The sequence below is a fragment of the Lepisosteus platostomus genome, chromosome 19 (assembly GCF_059453375.1).
Source record: "Lepisosteus platostomus isolate fLepPlt1 chromosome 19, fLepPlt1.hap1, whole genome shotgun sequence".
Classification (NCBI taxonomy): domain Eukaryota; kingdom Metazoa; phylum Chordata; class Actinopteri; order Semionotiformes; family Lepisosteidae; genus Lepisosteus; species Lepisosteus platostomus.
In genome coordinates this window covers 13,425,837-13,448,133 of record NC_142629.1, presented here as the reverse complement: position 1 = coordinate 13,448,133, position 22,297 = coordinate 13,425,837, and the positions used below count along the sequence as shown (strand labels likewise).

Here is a 22,297-nt window from a genome sequence, read left to right as displayed (position 1 = left end):
TAGAAAAAACATGTACAATAATTTACATCCAAGGCCATTTTGCAAAGAACATTAAGAAGCAAGCGTTTAGGTACAGGAGTGAGGTTACTTTCCCTATCAATGACCCTGCCAGGCCAGAGGGCATCCCAGGACAGCGATTTCGGATTCCACAGCAGGACTGGCCCAGTCATGTGCGCCCAGCGCGGTCCTGAACCCAGAGCAAAGCCCGATCTCGCCATGTGCAGTAACAGTATGCCCATGATAAGACATGCACCTTCAAATTCTTACAGTCCTACAACAATCGGTACACACGTCGCATAATATTAACAACCGAGCTGCACTGAACCAGTTCAGTCAGGAGCTGTTTAATACAGTGTATGATTGATTGCCCTTCTCAGTATACAAGCACATAAAACATTTACAATTTGCCCCTTCTTCAGTAAAGTAGACAGTACACAGAAGCAGTCTAGGGGTAATTTCTAGTTATTGCTCAAGTACATCCATGTGACTATAAAATTAGTCCCTTTGTGACGTGAAAAGTTGCAGGGTTGCCGAAGTTATAAGCAAATGTCTTGCGTTTTCCACATTTAAGAGACATGCTGTTTGGGTTGGTGCTAAGGTTGCTCTTTGACGCGATTTCCACTGTAGGAGCTGGCAAAACCCACATTACAGTGCATTCACTGCCAGCTGGTTGTCTAATGAGCCTGTACCCTCAATTATACTCGAAGAGAATTTATAAAGGGACCAAGTTTAGAACCACATGGTATTTGCCTGATGCCCAAAATATGAAGAAACAGAGCAAATGTTTTCTTATTGACTAACCAGATGAAGACATTCAGAAGTGGGAGACAGCTGAGAAGTTTCTGGAGAGCAGTGAAAACGTCCCAACACGACAGGGGAACTAAAACCAATTCATGTTATTAGTTTACACTTCAGACTGGGACTTCATCAAAAAGAGCTGCACTATTAAACAGACTATCCCCAGCTCAAAGAATGCAGTAAGACACAACCCAATGATGACAAACTTATGCACGATTCTTAAGGGTTTCTATTTGTACAGGGCTGCTAAATAATACAGTGACAGTGTTACACAGCCACGAAGTCCAGCGGAGCATTAGAGGTGGTACCATCAGCCATCCACTGGACTCTTCTTGGGTTGAGTTTGCATGTCCGCTTGTCAGAGTTAGTGTCTTCAACAAACACCGGCTCTCTTGCTGCTGTTGTAAAAAACATGTCCCTGTCCTCTCCCCCCCGCCTCCCCTCCTACTGCTCCCTACCATCCTGGATATCCTCTCTTTCACTGTTTAGCAACAGAAGCCACACGCAAAGCTCCAGTGGGTGAGACTTGTCAGTTCCGTGATGTCCGCTCGGCGACTGTATCGGCCGTCAATGGAGCTCCTTCCCAGAAGTCTTGTACTGCCGCTGGGCTCTTGGGTCCCTGGCTCAATCAGTGGGGATGGGGGATATCCGTCCCTTTGTTGGCTGCCTTGCCTCGACTCATGAGCCTCACCGGCAGGCCTCCAACCCGAAGGTGGTAGTGAGCCAATGGCAAGAGGCAGGCAGGCTGGCTGGCTGCCCCTCGTGCTACAAGCCCACTGGTACCCAACGCATGTCCGTCCCAGCTTCAAGTATAGCCATTATAGTGAAAAGCAGCAGGGCGGAGGAAGGCAGCCCCTGACAGAACTACATGAGACACACTCTCACACACACACTCGCACACAATGAAGACACACTGGGTCCGACAGTCAGAGACTGACAGCGGAGTACAGCACCTTGGAGGGGAGTGGGGTTCTGTAACACACTGAGCTCCTTCGCCCTGTAACTGGCTACAATCGCCACTTAGGGCTGGCTAAACCGAAACTCAAAAGAAGAAAAAAAACAAGTGCGGGTAACAACATTCAGTTCCCAGGCAAATACAAAACTAGCTCCTTCCGAGGCCGTGACCAGGAAAACGTTACTTCAACAGCTGCCATTCCTGTGGTGATGTAGCTAGTGCTTCATGACATTATCATCAGAAAAAAATGTGATGTTTTACAGAGGAAGGAAACTGTGCTCTAAGAGGACCCCAAAAACAATAAGAGGGACCTACAGAAATAAACAGGTGATGTTGAAGTTAAAGGTTCCCCCATGCCAGCCATGTGGATCCACATACCTGCTGGTTTTCACGCCAGGTAAGCTCTCTCCCTAACTGAATCTTTCACCAAGATAACAAATGATTAGGAAGCTTTAAGAAACAAAAGGGGTCAAATGCAACACCAAACATGTTTGACGACAAAGGTGAAAACAAAGATGTCAAATGAATCCCAATAATATGTTAGTTAAGGGTTTAATGATATAACAGACCTCAGATGGAATAAGAACCAGCAGGTGGTTGTGCGACCCGAACCACAATTGGGAACAAATTGGGTCAAAGTGATACTGTGCAGTCATTAAGCGATGAGTCAGTACAATTTCAAGTTTTAAATTTCAATGCATTGCCAGCTTTCTTTCAGGTGAGTTCCTTTAAAGGCCTGGAGAGAGAGAAGTGGATTCATCTTACTTTACATTTTTCTCCTATTATTCTATTGATGAATGCATTCCTGGTAAAATAATGGGATTCATGTTTTTTCATAGGTTGCTGGTGTTGCGTTTCACGACACAGAATGGCTAAAATCAAAAGTGGTATTATTATGCAGGAATCGCGTGCTTTATCCTGACAGCAAGGGCCAGACTGGCTGAATAGGAGTGTCCTTATGGCAATCTAACTGCAAATAACTTTCAAGAATCATCCTTTTACCACAGGAGTTCCAATAGTGAGCTAAACCAAAGGTGCCCATACACGTATGTTACATCTAGTGTCTTAGGACAGAGAATTGACGGTTTCTTCTGCCTGTCCAGGATAAAGGCAGCTCCTCTCATTTTCTCATTGGAGAAAAGCACCTTGCTATAAGACTAGCCATCACTCAAAGTCCGAGTCTGTCTGAGATGCATTTACAGGGATGCCCTCATTGCTGAGACAGGAGTTTTTACTGTGCATACTGTGAAGAGCTGCTCAAGACTCTCTACAATTAGGGTCCAATTTATATTACTGAACAAACAAGTTGTCCGAAAGCGATGAACCCCAGCTCCATCAGCACGTTCTCTTAGCACAAGACATTAAAGCCTGGAATGAGGAGGAACTGCACCTTGCCAACAGATTGATCCTCTAAAATATTGGAATTTCACAAAAGAACTGTGATGAGAGAAGTAGATCACAGAGCAGGTCAACTTTAACTGCCAAGTGACGCCTGTCCCCGATTTCAGCAGGAACCCCTGGAGTAAAAGGGATGCCCTGCTCTCCAACGTAGCCAGAAACAAGGATTGTGGCCCGCGAACATTCCAGAAACCCCAAGGGCCACAGTGAGAAGAGCACACGCACACACAGACACACAGAAACACAGGCTTCTTTGGGAAACTAGGCCCCTCCATCCCTCTTCCAAGGGGAGTCACAGGAACCACTCAGCACGGAGATGCCTGGGGCACAGCCGCAGAGCTCCAGGGCACTCTGCCTTAGTCACGTACAAATCCACTCAGTGATCTCCAAGACAATATAACCTTTTCTTTAATCTTCTGAGCGCTTTTCTCCTCCAAGTCCATTCGTTGTGCCTATGGTGCGGCCAGCCATGTGGCGACAGCAGTGGGGTGAGGTGAGGTTAGGTGGAGTGAGCTCGAGGATGGAGAGGGCGTTACTTCACCTCCAGGATGGAGGGGTTGGACTCCATGATGGCTACAATGATGCGGTCGATGTAGTCCTGCAGCCGGTAGTTGATCTCCTCCTGCTTGTGGATGGCTTCCATGAGCTAAGAAAGAAAGCAGAAGCAACTCAGTGAAAAGCCCATTCCTGCAGCTGAAAAGCACAGCCTCTGAGTTCTCAGGGGTAGGCAGCACTAGTCCCTGAGGGCCAGGGTCCTCTTTAATTAGCGGCAGTCTGACAAAAACAGGCAAGTTGACTTCTCACCCAAATAACTACATAAGATAACAAGCATGGGTGGAATTAAAATCTGCAGGTCTTCCAGAATGGGAGCTGCTCATTCCTGGAAAGTAGAAAACCTGCTGTAAATGTTGCACCTTAGGACACAGTGCACTCAAGGGTAAAGGACACATTGCACAATCAGTACAGAATTAACACAGTGTATCCATTTCACTGAAGGGTAACACGCTAAACATTACAGTCTTAACTACTGACGGCCCAGGAAAGTAGTTTTAAAATGCACTTTTAAAATGGGTTAGCCGCTAGCAAAAAAGCACATTTTGAGGCAATCTTGTAAAAATGTGGTTCAGAAACACTAATTTAATATGGCTCGATGACAATATTGTTAATTGTAATCAGCTAGCTGCTGTGGGCTTGCTGGAGATTTCAGAGCTCAGCTGGTTGGGGACGTACCTCATCGCGGGACACTGAATTGATCTCTGCTGCAAGGGACTCGGAGAAAGAGGCTGCGAAAAGATTCTTGGCTCCTTGGATGCTGAGGTTGATTATTTGCCCATTGAGCTCATCATTCTGCTCCTTCAGATTGCGGTTGTCCTGCAGGAAGCAATCCGTCAGCCACTGTCTTTAGCCAGAGCTTATTCAGAGCTATTCAGCTAATTGGGTTATCATTTAAATGAGACAGACCAAAGCTAGGCAACTTTCTCGGTCAATATCCGCTCGATAAGAGGGATTACCTGCATTAAAGGAATGTAAAGCACTTTTCATTGCAGGGGTCTACTTAAATTTCTTTTAAATTTCTATTTAAAGAACAGAAACCAAGTTCTTCAAAGGTCACCTCTCTATACCAGAAAAAAACAAGCTTTCTGCCCCAAGGTTGCTAAAGAACGAAAATTCGAGAATTATTCAAGCAGATCAATCAAAATAGATATGTTTAAAATCAAAGTTAATCCTAGTCACCTCCTTGTGACCAGATATCAAACAGATTATGATGACCATTCGGGAGAAAGTAGCGATCTGATCATTTTCATTCCGAAATGTCTTTAGTTTCTCTTGTTCATTAAAATTATGGCAGAGCTCTGGTTTCAGTGTGTCAGTGGGGATTCTGTCTGCTTGACCCGAGTGCCCCATGCCTAGATGCGGCGGAATGTGAGCTGGGTTCAGACCATACAGGGTAGTTCTACCCTACCGCTGATGTGTTGCTGCAGTAGTAATCCTGCTCAGACATCCGCGCTTGGCTGAGGAGCCAAGACAGTACCTGTTTGAGGCGTCGGATCTCCTGCTCCAGCTCAGCCTCCCGGGTCCGGCTGTTATATTCCTGCAGCCCGGCGCTGGAAGAGCGGCCCCTCTTCGCCTCGGCCTCCAGCTTGTACAGCTGCAGGAGCTCCAGCTGCTTCCGCAGGTCCTCAATCAGCTGTGGGCACAGGAGCGGAGGACACCGAGGAGCTGCAGGCCTCGCCACACACACACACACAGTCACGCGCGTGCGCGTGCGCGCGCGGGAGGTTTTGTTTTCGGTAGCATTTCGGAACAAAAGTTAAGACAGGTGGGGCAAATCTCAAGGAGGCACAAACAAAAGCTACGTGTTGCACAGAAGAAGAAGAAAACACTATTCTCAGCTGGTCATTCTCAAATCGCATCAGAAAGCAAGGATTGACGATGCAAGGATTAAAAATCTAACAAATTAATAATAATAATAATTAATAATGGCTTACACTTATATAGTGCTTTTCTGGACACTCCACATAAAGCGCTTTACAGGTAATGGGGACTCCCCTCCACCACCACCAGTTTGCAGCCCCACATGGATGACGCGACGGCAGCCATAGTGCGCCAGTACACTCCCCACACACCAGCTATCAGTGGGGAGGAGAACAGAGTGATGAAGCCAGTTCAGAGATGGGGATTATTAGGAGGCCATGATTGGTAAAGACCAATGGGAAATTTGGCCAGGACGCCAGGGTTACACCCCTACTCTTTTCGAGAAACGCCCTGGGATTTTTAATGACCACAGAGAGTCAGGACCTCGGTTTTACTTCTCATCCGAAGGACGGTGCCTTTTTTATAGTATAGTGTCCCCGTCACTATACTGGGGCATTAGGACCCACACAGACCGCAGGGTGAGCGCCCCCCTGCTGGCCCCACTAACACCTCTTCCAGCAGCAACCGTAGTTTTTCCCAGGAGGTCTCCCATCCAGGTACTGACCAGGCTCACACCTGCTGAGCTCCAGTGGGCTGCCAGTTGTGAGTTGCGGGGTGACATGGCTGCTGTCATGTCAATGAGTAGACCTCTGATTATCTTAATTAGTTATGGTTAGGACACCTACATAATGCCCACTGGGAGGTTCTGGAGACGGCGCACTCTCTCAGAAGCCCAGCTCACCTCCTGTGTGGACTCCTTCTCCTTCTGGTTCTTGTGCCGCTCGTGGGCCAGCTTGTCCGACAGCTTCCTGCGTGCCTCCAGCTCCTCGTTCAGCCTCTCCGTCACGTCCTCCACCTCGTCCTGCAGCTTTCGCTTCTCCTGCGGAGAGAAAGGAGGAGTGGGAAAGGGCCACTGGGCGCGCATAGCGGGACACGACACTAAAACCTTCCAAAATGGAGAGAGGCGGCACGATCAAGCTGGAATGCTCCCAGTCCTGAAAAGCCACAGCCAGTGTCGGAGCAAGGCGGCTCTCCTCACCTCGTCTAGCCTCTCGATGTTGGCGCGCAGACAGGGCACGCAGGAGCGCAGCTCGCTGTTCTCTTCGTCCAGCTGCTGCAGCCTGAAACAGCACAGCTGAGGTCAGCGATATACAAACAGCAGAGCACCACCTGCCAGTTCTCCCCTCCTTCCACACGGGGCTCTTGTCCACCTCATTCAGCTTGTGCGACCAGCAAACCAATAGGATTCCCACTCCCCCTTCGACCTCCTGTGGTTGTAGGAGTGATGGGCTCTTCTTCAAGTCAGCAACAATTGCCAGGCAATGTATTGTTACTTTGAGTACATCTGCATAAATAGTGGCGAATAAAAAAAGCCAACATAATGTATCATTAGCAATCAGATGCAGGGACAGATTTGGGTGTTCGTAGGCCCTAGGCACTTTCACTCGGAAATGTGCAAAACAAGGAGTAAACGCCAGTTGAATGACGTTGATTGACATGATGCGCTTTATTCTCTTCTCATGCTAAACCACGCGACTGATGGAGGGAGTCGAGCGACCATCCCTTCGATACTCCTAGTTCCCAGAACAGCCGCTAGATAGCGCATGATGACTGATTCGGAACACCTAGAGACGATCGCAAACCTGTTGTTCCAGCTCGTTTTTTGGTAGTCACTAGTGTTTCCCTCCTTCGTAGGGTCTAGGCACTGTGCCTACAGTGCCTAATGGGAAATCCGGCACTGATCAGATGCATTCCAGGGATTAAAGAATGTCTCATATTGACAGGCTGTAGGAATTGAGTCTTGAGGAATTATTGAACAAAGAAGTCTATAAGGGGACCCGATACAAATCTATAATCCTCAAAGGCACTGATCGAGTCAATCCACAGGACTTCTTCAGAATCAACAATGATACATGAACCCGAGAAAGTCAGAACTACAAAGAGGTGCATTTAAAACACAAGCCACTTCTTTAAGCAAAGAACTGTTGGAGTATGGGACTTGCTACCCAACTGTATTCTCAAAGCCCTGGCTTCTTTAAAAAAATGCCTGGATGAGATGCTTGGATGAACCAGCTATTAATAATTACCAAACAGCCTAGATGGGCTTATTTTTCTCGTGTTCTAAATAGTGATTGCCAGGCAAAATTCAGAACAACACTAATTCGGGCAATCAACAAAACGTAAATCAAGGCTATGTTAACAATCAGGCATGATCATCCATCATTAAGAATTCCTTGCATCATTTGCATACAGTAATGGCAGAACAAAACTCCTCAGTGGATTATTTATATATCTGTTAGGTTTAACTGTAAGAAAGGGACAGAGCAATAAATGGTAGTGTGAGGATAACTAGATGAACACGAAAAAATAAATGTTGGTTTAGTAGAAAAATTAAACTGCAATGATCATGTCAAAACGAGAAGTCAGGCAAGTCAGGTTGCACTATTCAATAACACCACTAGATGGCAGCAGTGCTTCAGGAGCTGGTCTGATAGTCCACAGCTGAGCAGCAGCAGTGAAGGGGAGGCTGACCTGCTCTGCAGATTCTCCAGCTCCATGCCACGCTCCCTCTCCAGCCGGCTCAGCGCCTCCTTCTGTCGGCGCACTTCCAGCAGCATGGCTTCCTCTGCGCGCGTCTCCTGCTCCTTGAGCTGCTCTTCCAGAGCGTTGGCCCTGTGGGGACAACACAGCTCTTACTGTGAGCGCCTGGGGCCCTCGCTGGAGTGACCACTCAACGTGGAGCAGTGCAGCACGCAGATCCCACCCACACCAGAGCGCAGATTTACTCGTCTAAGAGTCTCAAACAACAGAGGTCCTTTTCCTCCCCCTCAGTCACCATATGTAGCTTTTAACAAGTCACCCCCACAGACCAGTTGTCCTCTTTGACTACAGGCTCCTGCCGTAAATTACAAATTCACAAGATGTGACCCACCTCAATTCTGAGATCTTAATCGCATTTTTAGCTCCCTACAGATTTCGTAAAAAACTTTGGCTTTAAAACCTTGCCACTTGCCGTTTTTGTGAATTGGCAGCCTTTGATTATTTTAAGTAGACTGTGCCCTGATCCAACCCAGATACTCTCATGCTCACTACAAATCTATTACCCTATATTCTGAAAATATTAAAACGTGCTGTACTATTTTGGAGCTGTCATATTTTGCTTAGTCCTCCACATTTCTGATTAATGACTGTTTAATTATTCACTGGAACAGTCCTGCATAGGAGTGCAGTAGCAGTGACTGACTCACCCCTGCTATGGACTGGCAATGCAGTGACAGTAACATGGAGGACAGTCCTTGATCTAAGAGCTCAGAGCCCAGGCTCCAGGTCTCCCCTCACCTGTGGACCAGCTGCAGGTTCTCCTGTCTGAGGCGTGCATGCTGCTCTCCATTAGCAGTGGAGTCCTTCTCCAGCTCCGACACGCGCTTCTCCAGGAACATCACCTGTGCGCACACACACACACTGGTGTCAAGCACATTGCTGATCACACACACACTGTCGTGCCCTCACACTTCTTCAGGAAAGAACCAATGAACAGCCCTACACCCGTCAAAGGAAGAAGTCTGTATTTAACTTTGCTTATATCTTCAGTGGCTGATGACCTGAATAGTTCACAACTGCCAAGCAACTACAGTCCCTTTGCAGGGGCATCTGTTGCAGCCTTTTCACCAATCACCGACAAGCATGACTCTGTTTCTGGAAACTAATATGCAAAGTTAATGAAAGCATTACCAAGATGGTATTACATCTAGGTTTACAGCGATTTAAAATCTGCTGTTTAGCAGACTGAAATATAGTATATTTCCATTGCCTCTTTGAAGTGAGATTCTTTGGCGCAGCCCTGGTGCTCCATGAAGCCAAAGAAAAACCTGCCCATTCAGGAGTGGGCTACACTATACTCGCAGTTGTGGAAACTTTCAGTTTATTTGATATAAAAGAGCAATCAGTCAATTAATTCCTTAACATAAAGGAAAATACTTTTAATCTTCTTTGCTGTAGGAGTCACTGCAATTGAGCAACATTTACAGAAAAAAAATGATAAGCACTGGTATTACTCACTGGTTTTCTTCTAGAATCCACACTATCTAGTTATGAAACACTGCTATAGAGGAGACAAATTAAAGCACTCCAGTTTCTCTTTGTGAATGTGAGAGGGTTACAGCATTGTGAGCTTTTTCCACTACAGGGACAAATTCTATTTGGAACTGACCTTTGTTAGATAATGAGAATATCTGCTTTCTAGTGCAGTTTTCTAAGGTAAGCAAGAATGTTGGAAAGCATGAAGCACAAGTGTGCAGGTTGAAACACACGCCGAGCAGCCGCAGACACACACCTTGTCCGTGATGTCCGTGTCGGCCAGATCCAGAATGTCTCGGGACAGGTCTTCCATGCTGTCCAGAGTGAGAATGCTGCTCTGGTGGAGGTGCCTGTGAGAAGAGAGGGGCGCAGATGATGGCAGCTTCTCCTCCACCCCTGCCTGCCAGCCTCTGCTCTGACCACTGCAGCTCAACCCCCTTGACTGGCATTCTAGTGCAAAGCATTCAGTGACTCTCTGCTTCATAAGCCCCACTCTTTAAATATAGTGGTCCTGCTCCCCAGTCCTCAGAGATGCCCCCCACCCACTCCTAGATTCTAAGTTACCCACCCTTTCTGTCCCGCTGCGATGCATAACAAAAATGTTGTCTGTCCAAATGTCCCCCACTGCTCATCAATAAGTATATAGAAATAACCCTGCTGTCTCCCTCATCCTATCCCTTATAAAGCTGGAAATTCATATACAACAGCAATCACAGGCTATTTATTCCCACTCAGCTCTGACCGACACTGCGCAGGCCTGCTATCCAGTCCCACTGCTGACAGATCACACAGTCCAGCCTGCTATCCAGTCCCACTCCTGACAGATCACACAGTCCAGCCTGCTATCTAGTCCCACTGCTGACAGATCACACAGTCCAGCCTGCTATCCAGTCCCACTCCTGACAGATCACACAGTCAAACCTGCTATCCAGTCCCACTCCTGACAGATCACAGTCAAACCTGCTATCCAGTCCCACTGCTGACAGATCACACAGTCAAACCTGCTATCCAGTCCCACTCCTGACAGATCACACAGTCCAGCCTGCTATCCAGTCCCACTCCTGACAGATCACACAGTCCAGCCTGCTATCCAGTCCCACTCCTGACAGATCACAGTCAAGCCTGCTATCCAGTCCCACTGCTGACAGATCACACAGTCAAACCTGCTATCCAGTCCCACTGCTGACAGATCACACAGTCAAACCTGCTATCCATTCCTACTCCTGACAGATCACACAGTCAAACCTGCTATCCATTCCTACTCCTGACAGATCACACAGTCAAACCTGCTATCCAGTATCCTTGCTTCAGTGATACAATATCAGACGGGGTTCCCCTGCCCCTCCCCTGAGGTCAGTCACTGATAAGCGATACCCCTTCTCTCTCCGCCCCTGTGATCCCTGGTCACAAGGCCCATCCCCCCAGTCACCCCCAGAGACTCGCGCACCCGGAATTCTGGGAAGCCGGCGGGGGGGGGTCACATACCTCGCCACCTTCTTGCTGGAAAGCCTCTTGCTGGTGCTGTGGAGTGAAAACAGGAAGCCGGAGTCAGGAAGAGAAAGCCAAGGCTGGGGGAAACGGGGGTGCAGGAAACAGAAAGCTGCCCCTGGTATCCCCTCCCCTCCCCCCACCACCCCAGCCCCCATCGGCAGAGGCGAAGCAGCCCGCCAGGGGGGTGATGGAGGCAGGGGGGAGGTCAGGCTCATGAGCACACGCGCCGAGGCAGCCACGCACCAACACCGCAGGCATGCAAACACCACCCCACAGATCACAGCAGTCGCCTGACCAGTGGCAGAAAACCCGAGATCAGTCCAGACAGGACGGTAGCTGATGTTTACAGCGCACACGCGGCTGACCAAGGCCTGCGCCAAAGCCACACTCAGTCCCCTGCTAGGAAGGTGAAGTCCTCGCCATGTCTAGTTAAGTTTTCTTAAAAAAATGGTTTTGCTTTCTACAGACTTGGCATTAAATTGTCCAAAAAAATGTTTAATCATCTTTTAATACAGATAGCAGGCAATTAGAGCCCCTCTAATATCTGTTTTGAAAGATGATTAAACATTTAAAACGTGCAGGAAATCAGGTACCTTCAGACATGGAATCCAAGGATCTAAGAGGAATGTGATTCTCACTGGTAAAAACATTCAGATCTTAAGACATGTGACACAATGTGGGGGGATTTGGAAAGGTTCTCTATGGGCACTTCAGTTACATATAACTGATTGACTTCAATTGCATTCCCATAATTATAAAGATCCCTACAAAAAGTTGCAAGCTGTTTAATGCCTAAATGTGAGGTTCTTTAAAATCTTTGATCTTAATACCCTAGCATTCTTTTTTTTAACCGGTCAACCAACTTCACAAACAAAACAGCTTAATTTTCAACAACTGTGGTATTATCAGCAGAGACTGTCAAGGCCAAGAGGGTTAGAAACTATATATAGTCTCTAGTAAACGCAAAACTATTTGATTCGTTTTGCTTACATTTAAAAAACAGCATTTGCCAACAGCTGGCAGGCCAGCCAGAACAGGGAGGTTTCCAAACACAGGTCAGGCAAAGTGAAATGAGAATGCAGTCAGCATAATTCATTTAACGAGAGGAGCACATGAACCAAGGATTTCGAAGTAAGAAGAAATGTCAATAGTGCACCACCCAGAATTCACAGAGCCCATGAAGGCAATGCTAAGCACACACAGATCATACAAAACACACAGAGTGAGGGGAGATGGCTAGGCAGGATCCTGCATGCAGTTACCTATTCATTTCAAGGTAATTCAGGCGGGTTGACAGGTCCTCAAGGCGACTAATTTGTTTGTGACATTGGCTACAGAAAAAGTCAAGCACCTCCTCCCTGAGAAAGCTCTGAAAGCTTGCAGGGAAAGGATCAGCGCTAGGGAGAGTGAGAAAGAGAGAGAGAGAGAAGTGAGTGACGGAGCGATCGCCGACAGAGACAGGAGAAGGGATCTTTGCATCAGATTGCCCACTACAAACACAGCTTCTGGTGGCACGGGCAGGCACAGCCCACAGAGAAAAATCACAGGCATCAGGATAGCCCATCTGTTCAGCCCAACAGACACCCCCTCCTTAGGGATAATTATTAAAATCCGAGTATTAATAGTCCTCTCTAGCCAAACTGCAGAAATCTGGAAAGGATCCAAACACACTAACAGATTAAAAGCATATTTAATAAAACCATACTGTTGTGAAAATGTCTATATGACTACAATAGTAAGATTTTCCTCGTTACACCTCCTAGAGAGAGGCTGGCGGATTTATCTACATTTTTCTCTTCAATATCTAGGTCACAAAGACTGTGCCGTGCTCCAAGTACCAAAGGCATAACTCCTGCAGGTCGAGAGATGCAGGACACGGCAGAAGCCGTGCATCCAAGATTTGGGCATCTTATTGCATCAGAAACACCAGAAGCTGTGTTTCATGTTTTCAGCCTGCTGTCATTTCAAGTACAAGTATTCAGTTTTTGTTTATTTTTATCCAGGATGAGCGCTAGGTGCATGCCAGTGAGATACTATTTTAGATCTGCCTTACAACACCTATATTAACAGCATTGATCTGTTACCAACCGAGCAAAGGGCTTCTTCATAGAGACCTAACAATTTTCCAAGGCCAGAATTTGACCCTATGCTGATTCCAATGATAGGAAATGTACTACAGGGCTTTAACATGACTGTGTATGTGTGTTTCATTACAATATAAGGACTTGCTACATAGATAGCAATCAGGGCCTGAATGGCAGTCCCTTCTGCAAAGGAGAATCATGTTTAAACACTGTGACTGCAGGACTGCATGCTTCATGCCAGTAAATAACCTAGTGGCATTTTTATTTTGCAGGTTGATTGTTTTGGGCATCAACCTACTCAATGGGGGAGGGCCTTTGAGAGAGCCACAGTTCATGTCCTAAGCCTGTGATTTGGGGGTACAGCAGTCAACACAGATCATTTTCTCCTTGCTGTAAACCCTATTGTTCATAAAATAAATTGCCACAAAAACAGTTCCCCTGAATTAACATTCTTTATTTCTTGTGTCCTTGAATAAGGACAAGAATTGTAACAAGTGCAATCACTGCACTGTCTTGAGAGCTCCACATTGTAAGTAAATCCCAGTGCACTGGTGGAGTACATTAATTTTTTCATCCAATTGCAATAACAGTTTTGTACAAGAAATCAGATGACTGCTCATGGGACAGGAAACGATGCTTTTCCAATTTAAAGCCTAGCACAGGCAAGGGGTTTGAAGAAGCTTACCAACATAAATTCTGCCCTGGTGGGCAGAATTACTACCTGGAAAGCCAGAAATGTGGCATTTGTGCCCAAACAATTTCTTTCGATCCTGGTGACACACGATGGATTTGTTAACGGGGTAAATATTTGTATGCATTTCAATCCCCATTTTGAAATTTATTACTGGAAATACCAGTCCATTTCTATTGTATTCTAAATCTCATTTCAAAGCAGGCTGTTTAAAGGTGAAATTATGAGAAAACAATTTAGGAGCTACTCCCCTGCTTCTATGGTGAAATGTAATGGGATGTTTTGAATGATTAGCACTCAATACAGTAAAATCTAAATTGCATAGCAGTACAGTTGTCCTTAGAGGACTAGATTTGAAGCTCTAAATTGCCCCTGATGCCACATCTGTGTATCAGGGATTGAAATCGTCGTGCTACTCAGACCATTTCCAGAAAGTCGAGAAGCTGGTTATTTAGGAGCTTCAAAGCTTCCTTGCAAAGCAGCTGTGAGGGGCCTTGGTAATATTAGCATGGGTCTAATAGGAATTAAACATTAACCCAGCTTTCAAATCCTGGATAAAACCAGAGAGCAGGGAGAGAGAGAGAGAGAATCTGTCTGAACAGGCGGAGTGGAGTGGTACAGAGCACAGTGTAAGAGGAAAAGCAGTGAGGAAAAGACAAGGTGACGTGCTCCAGACCGGACAGACACTGTACACAACACTGGCCATGGGCCTCTGCACACTTCAACTATGATGAGAATCCTATTGCGAGTCTTTTAGGTATACATTTCATTCATCTGCAGTGTTATTTAGCAATTGTGTGGAAAAAGGTTTACAACAAATGTTCATATGTTGCATATCCTGTTGTGTGTACTGTGATATGCTGTTCTTTATTTGTGATGCTAACTGTTCCAACATAAAACGTTCTGGGAAAAAAAATGAGTTATGAGAAAAGAGGTAGGGAAATAGCCTTGGACAGTGTCACAAAGCCTTTGGGGTGCCGAGCTGTAGAACCCCAGGCTAAAGGACTCTTCTCATGTGCCACAAGTAAAGTTCTGCACCTTTGGTGACATTCAGACAAATCAGATACCATCAGAGGAATGGCTATGACCACAAACACAATATCAGAAGAAGAAACTATATATATAAAAAAATACAGCCTATCACTCTTGTGAGTGACATTACTGAGCCCAATGACTGTGCAGGAGAGCAGTGTGAATTAAGAGCCCTTTTTTGGTTTGTTTTTTACAAGTACACTACTTCTATGTAATAACACTATTAAAAACTGTACACAAAAAGAAGCATTTTTCATTTGTCACGTTTTCACACTGCTGATGAGCTCCTGTGGATTCACAAGGCTCTTGACTGCACTCCCGCAATCAGATCAGAAGATGTAACGGACTGAAATCCAATCGCTTGGAATTTCACACATCACATCACTTTATTAGCCCTATACAATTTCTTGCATTAGGAATTCGTCTTTTCGCATACCCCAGCTTGCTCTCCATGAGACACACAGACTGGGAGAGAAGCTTGGGGTCAGAGCGCAGGGTCAGCCATTGTACAGCGCCCCTGGAGCAGCTGGGGTTAAGGGCCTTGCTCAGGGGCCCAACGGAGTAGGATTCCTCTGCCGGCTGTGGGATTTGAACCGGCAACCTTCCAGCCACAGATCCACCGCTCAGCCCATAAATTTATGTTTTTTATTTATAACTGAAATAAAATTTGCATGAGGCTGCAGACAAGATAAAAAACTATTTGGACCATCTGTCTGCTGCACTTTCACCGCTGTGCTCGTACCTGTCGGGAAGCAGCAGTGTGGAGTTGTGAACCTGCGTGTCAGGAGTGGTGTCCCCCTCCGTGACGTCAGGACTGTCCAGAAGCAGCTCTGAGTCGTGACCCTCCCCAAAATCCTCAAAATGCTCTTCCTGGCCACTGATCACCGTCACAAGGGAGTGGTTGTTGAGCTCGGAGCCCAGCGACAGCCTGCAAGACACACAGAACACAGCAGTCGCACAACGGGGGCTTCAAACAATGCCCTATGAAACAGGGTGCTCAGAAGCTGACTGAAACAGTTTGCAGGGAGCGCTGAACTGAAAAGACCATCAGTCAGTTCCAGGAATATGTCCTGCCACTGTTGGACTTTGAGAGTTAAGGTAATTCCACAGCTAGAATTTGCTGAGGCTGAGTTTTACAATGATCAAGAAAGTGATAGAGCTTGAATATTTCTACAGTCTGAAACACTTCTTTAGAATTATGCAGTTACTGACACCATGTCTCATAATGAGCGAATTCAATAACGATTGTAAGTTTCCACTGAATGCCATGAAAGTGTCCTGAAAAGAGTGTTAAACCCCTATTGTTAAAAAACCCCCACTTATTACACTTAGGAAATTCTTGATAATACCATTGCAGTACCAGTATGTACGTCTGTAACTCTAGCAACCCAAGTCCAGATAATGCTCCTAACCAATTGAGCCTGTAAGGCCCAATTACAAAATTTAGAACTTAGAAAGAACTTTTCCATATTTAGTTAACAAGATAACTGGGATTGCTATACTTTGGATTCTGAGCAGGACTATGTTGAATGTCATTCCTTAGCATGTGCATAAACTGCACATTGAGCTCCAGTCGCTGAGGTTTTGCACTGAGTAGCCTTTGCTAAATAACGATGTTAGTGTTAAATAACGATGTTAGTAAGTGTTCTACTTAAATGTTATATCTTTTCTCAATACAGCAGCCCACCTGCTCAAGAGCGTCCTTACTAATCAGTGAAAACAAGGTGTTTAAAAATGAAATGTCTCTGAGGCTGTGGCGGACTGCGCTGAGTATCGCAGCACTTGCAAACTCCCGTTTGATGTCAAGCTGTGTAGGGGGCCACAGAACACCGATGACTCAAGCAACAGCCGAGGGCTGCTTTCAGCACAATCTGTGCAATTTCGCAACTGGTTTCTTAGTGGAAACCTGCCACTTTCCCGTACACCCCTTCATCTCCACCTCACACTTCCTGGAAAGCCAAAAAAGCCAAATCCTTCCGATTATTAAGAGTCAAAGCAGCTTCGTTTTTCACTGCTGAAGTGGCTCAGACCTCTAGAGACAGACACTGGTTCTGGACAGCCAGAAACTGTCTTGTCGTGGGGTGTCAAGACACACAAGTAGCCTTTAGGACTGATGAACAGAACAGTTACTTTTACTGTTTAAGGACAACATGACTGGTTACTGCTTACATGAATTGTGCAAGCTAATGCTCCACCTCAGGAATTTTATCACTTATCATGACAAATTCACAGTTAGCTCCCTTTTAACATTCTGTTGGAAACTCTAACACGCGGAGACAATCATTAAATGTAACACCTTGTAAGAAGCACGGACAAATTTAGCCTACAAAGCATTTCTCTGCAAGCTTCGTAGCAACTCCGATTCCAGCAGTAGATTTTAATGAAAACGTGCAACTGGCAAAACAATACACCTGCCACTGAGGATACTTTTAAAATACAACACTCTGGACTGTGCACCCGTGCTGCACATTACAACACAAGCGCGCATAACACTAAGGCACTATTCCTGATGGGGGGGAAAGTTCATTGAAAACTGCTCTGGGCCTCTTAAATAAAACACGCGTGAAAGCGTGATCGTGCTGCAGTCCGGTCACTTGCGGAGCTACACTGAGAAACACTCCTGCGGGGTGGGGACTGACACCGTACAGCATCGCCTCCCCGATCTGCGAAGGGGATGTTGGGGAAGAGGACAGAGGCTCCACATGTACGCCAAGCTACCCGATCTGGCTGTGCCGAGAGGACTGACAGACCCTTTCCACTCACCCGCTCCCCAGCTGGACAACGGCACTCAGCTCGAAGGCAGGAAATGCTGAGGAAGACAAGGGGCCGCATCCTCTTCCCAGGGGAAAGAGCTCCACTCCAAGACGCATAGAAAGACCACGCAGGGGGGAACCCCTCCCCCAGATTTGAAAGATCAGGGTGATTCCCAGAGCCCTCTGTGCACGTTGTGTCCTGCTCCAGAGAGCAAACAGACTTCTCGCTACAGTTGAGGTTTTGAAAGCCTGTTCACTTCGACACCCAAGCACAGACTAGCTCCGTTAATCAGATTTACTGTTAAGCGTTGGAGTGGGAATTGGAGTGACTGTGCCCTGCGAGGTGCTGTGGGAGGGGGAGGGAGGGAGGGCATAATCCTGTTTAATTTCTAATCTTGGCCAGCATTCGCACACATAGCGGCCTGTTTTGTGCAACGGAAGGGTTGTGCTCAAATGTAGGAAAAAAGCTTTAAGCTCCCTAGTGCTCCCTAACCCCTCCACATAGTCTTTTCACGCCGGGCAGAAAAAAGGTGGACCAGTGGAATTATGAAATCCTGCATGACTAACAGCAAATCTGTAGCTGTTGAGCATCATGTGCAAGTAATAATAGGGAACAAAAGACAGTGTTTAAGCTCAACACGCAAGAATGCAGTTTTTCCAAGATCAATCAAACAGCATGAGTGCCCAACTCTTTACCGTGGGACAGCACAGAGACCAAACCCCAGATCGTGAAATTATCATTGGCACTCTCAAACAAATAACTACCGGGACCCCACTGTACAGGTGTGCTAGCGCAAAATGGGCCTTTTATGACTCCATATTTTCTTCTGAGAGCCTCCTTTCATTTGAACATATTCACCAATTCAAATGTTGCAAGGTATATTCAGTATCCTGTTAAGGGCTAGGAGAGTTCATTGACAGGACTCGAATAAAGTGCCAGAATGACTCGATTCAATGCCGACGCTCAGAGCTTGGACTTCCTTCGGCGGCGGCAGGTCCTGGAGGAGGCAAGACGACATTGACCTACGGGTCAGTCGGAGAGGAGGTGGGGAGGAGCAGCTGATGGGCACCTTCCAGAAACGGAGACAACTGGACATTTCCTGTGATTCAAGGCTCTTTCGCCAAAGGGGAAACGAAAACACGTCTCCGCCAGAGAGAGTGCTGAGCTGTCGTCGCGCTGCTGCGATCCGTCAGCGAGTCAGCAGATTCGGGGGGCCTTTGCCCCGGCTTCCTCTTGCTCTCTGGTTCCTTCATTTTCCACATAAACACGGCACCACATGTACAGGGTGCCATTGGCAGCAGGGCACAGACTGTTACACCTACACAGGGCATCTGCCACTTTATCTAAACCTTAATACACTCCGCACAACAGTCCAGGAACAGACTAAACCCCCATTCCTATTCGTGACATCCCAACTACAGCACTCTGGGACACCATAACTGCTTTCTGACTACACAAGCACTTGTCCTGGTATTGGAATGTATTACTCAAGGCAAAATAACACTCACTTTTACTATCTACAGAATCAATTTTTCCTCACTTATGCCGTCATAAGTAAGCCTTCTCCTTGTTTCATATTAACGTTTCAGTCTACTTCAGAAGATGTTTTTACTTTTTTAAATGTAACGTTAAAATGATTTAAAAAATGTTTAAAAAAGTAGAAAAAGACCTTCAGTACCTGTGCAACAATAAGCAAGCAATTTATAGTGTGGCTCAAAGAAATATTTTAGAGTATTCAGAATCCTGAAACACGGTGGAGTATTCCTGAAACCCGGTGGAAAACAATTATTCTAACAAAAGGCAAGGCAAAACTGACAACAACAACAGCATCCGTGACTCAAAACTTACTGGAAACCCTGCAGGAGTTCTAAACAGCTGTAACCAGAACTCGGACCCCCCAGTGCAGAACAGCCAGCAATGAACAGGGAGGAAAACTCTTCTCCACCTCAGCGATCCCTTGTAGGTGAAGAAACTAGCACCGCAAACACACAAATCTGAACCCCCCACTGGCTTGGCACAAACGTATGGCTCTTTCCCAGAGCTTATTCAAGGTCGTCAGTTCAACACTGTATCAAATCTGAATTTTGTAACCACCATGCTAGTTTAATCACTCGGCCTGCTACCAGTTCAAAAGATCCGCAGACAACAAGGGATCCAACGGAAACATGAAATTGTGTCCTGCTGTTATTTTTAACGCCCAGTTTATTTTAAAAGGGAATTGCGACACTGTGCTAAATAAGAGCGTCCCTCTTGTCTGCAAACTTTTCAAAGGCACAGTTTCACTTTTTTTAAAAACTCAAAATGCTCTTCAGCCCAGTTGTCTGTAATCACAGACAAGGATGACTCCGATAACCAAACGGACAACCTAAAGAGATGGAAGAGGCTTGCAGGGATCTCGCCAGACTCAGGAGAAAGTGTACATTTTAAACGAATTATTCTTTTTGGGGTCTTTTAATACAAAGTTCAAGAAAGAGACAAACAATAGGGCTAAATAAGTTACAAGAGGGTGATAAGAGCTTTGCAGCACTGTTAACTCTGGGTGTTTTAGTAAGGAGTGCAGACAAACACACACTGGTGGCCATGCTGAGACTAATTCCCAGGTACCTTGAGCCTGTAGGGCACTTTTTTCCCCACACACGAACACCGGCACTAGGAAACAGCTGACCAACAGAGAGGCAGAAAAAAGAAAACATTTCTTCATTTGAGTCAAAGCTTTTGGCATTCAGGTGTGCTGTTAGCTTCCGAGCATGAAGAGAGTGGTCACACCTCTGAAGCTGAAATGTAAACTTAGATAGGGTTATCAGCTTCAGAGACAAGCTGATATTCCACAGGCTCAGCTATGCAAAGTAGCCAGCTTGATGATTAATCCGCAGATATTTTTTAATGGATCTTAAGGTTCACAGATGGGCAAAGGTCAGCGTCAACTGGGCTCTAAAGGACCCCCAGCAGTGACCCAAGAGCGGTGCTGGTGCGTTCCAATATTCGCACTGGCAAGCGCCTCATAAAAAGCCTGGAGGGACTGATCAGCATCAACAAATTAATTTCAGAGACTCTTTGTTGCAATGGGGAGACGTGATTAACCGCTGAAATGAAAACAAGCAAAGAAAAAAGTTGAAGTGCAATCTGTCTTTTCTTTGACATATTTGCTTTTACAGATGGACAAGACTTAGTATTTTACAAAAAAAAATCGAACTAAACGCACGGGAGGGATAAATGAAATCCACAGTTACAGTGAGCACTTAAAGGAATTTTTCTCTGTAGATACGTTATCTTTTCAAACAATTCTCAGTTGCTGCCTTTCCTACTTCCAATCCAACACAAGCAGGAGTAACGTTAAGATATGAGCCAAAATTAACAGTTCTCTTTCCAAGTCAAAACAGATGTAAAAAATACAGTACTGAGATTTTGTTTGTTTTTTACATCAAGCATTTAAAGCAGATTCTACCAGTGCTATTGAAGACTAGAGCTTTTCAATGTTCCAGCTGAGCAGTATTTAAAATTTAAGAATGAGCATTCCTATCAAACACAAGAATGCACGATACAACACTGATTTATTTAGCCAGTAAGAACAATTTTTTTTTATGAACTGCAGTTCAGTTCAAAAATAGGCATAAATGACAAACAGACATGGACAGTGAATTTAGACAATAGATGTTATTAACACAGCAAAGACAGGACATAGTGCAAACAGTGCAGTACCTTAAAATGCAGGTGCTAATTTGAGCTGTTTATGATGTGGACTACTTGGGGGAAGAAACTGTTTCTGAATCTTTGGCCTGTGATACCTCCCTACCAGAACCCAGGGGTGAAAACAGATCGTGGGTCCCTAGGTACAGCTCGAGCCCAGTTGTGCCAGCGGTCGAGATGTATCCAGTCGATGGTGTGGCACAGACCTGAACAGGGGGTTCTAACCTGAGGGGGGGGCAGGGGACGTGACACTCACCTGCTCCCCGCCTCCTCAGAGTCGTGCAGCGTGGAGTCAATGGCGCTGTCCGTCTCCACCTCCTCGTGCATCTCGTGGTGCACTAGCGTGCCCGTGTCCTCGTCTGTGAAGGTCTCGCACTCGCTGTAGGTGCTCTCGGAGCCCAGGTAGGCGCTGTCTGTCACCTCGTTCTGCTGCGGACACACAGGGGCGGCACAGTTACCACAACCAGCCAAATCAACAACTTGCACAAAGCCTCCTTCCCCCCTGTAGCGTCAGTGGAACCTCAGCCCTGAATCAACAGGCTGGGGACATTCAGATATCACTGCATCCAATCACAGTAACAAGTACAAAACTGCATCTCTTGTGAGACAATTTGGGATGGTATGTACCAAGATTGAAGCCCCATGAGACGTAATAACAAGAGATCACTTTATTTCACAAGACATTTTCTAAAAATGTTTTGAAGGCGAATATTTGTAAATCGTTTACAAATTATGCCTCAAGACCAAAGGCACATGAACAAAGTGAGATGTGTGAACGTGACAACTGAGGTGAGATGTGAGTATTTGTGTCTGGCACTAACTCAAACGTTTGAGACCCCACAAAAATCATTTTCCTTAAGAAGAGAGGTTAGGTGTGCAGTATTGCATTGGTAATACAAAAAGGCTTTGTAAAGC

The 22,297-nt window shown here is 46.0% G+C and overlaps 1 protein-coding gene across 6 annotated transcripts in view; it reads right to left on the bottom strand.

Moving 5' to 3' along the window:
• Window positions 1–328: 328 nt before the first annotated feature.
• rab11fip3 (RAB11 family interacting protein 3 (class II)) overlaps window positions 329–22,297 on the bottom strand; it is a 59,877-nt gene continuing 37,908 nt past the window's right edge. For 2 of the 6 annotated variants that reach the window (XM_088612868.1, XM_088612870.1), the window contains 12 exons: window positions 21,639–21,811; window positions 15,684–15,869; window positions 12,397–12,531; window positions 11,129–11,164; window positions 9,900–9,993; window positions 8,906–9,009; window positions 8,099–8,239; window positions 6,606–6,687; window positions 6,309–6,446; window positions 5,184–5,339; window positions 4,382–4,522; window positions 329–3,797 (listed from right to left, as the gene is read on the bottom strand). In XM_088612868.1, the coding sequence (XP_088468994.1) occupies window positions 3,684–3,797; window positions 4,382–4,522; window positions 5,184–5,339; window positions 6,309–6,446; window positions 6,606–6,687; window positions 8,099–8,239; window positions 8,906–9,009; window positions 9,900–9,993; window positions 11,129–11,164; window positions 12,397–12,531; window positions 15,684–15,869; window positions 21,639–21,811 (1,500 nt within the window). In that variant the 3' untranslated portion in view covers window positions 329–3,683. The other 4 variants (XM_088612869.1, XM_088612871.1, XM_088612872.1 and 1 more) reach the window with 3 other exon arrangements.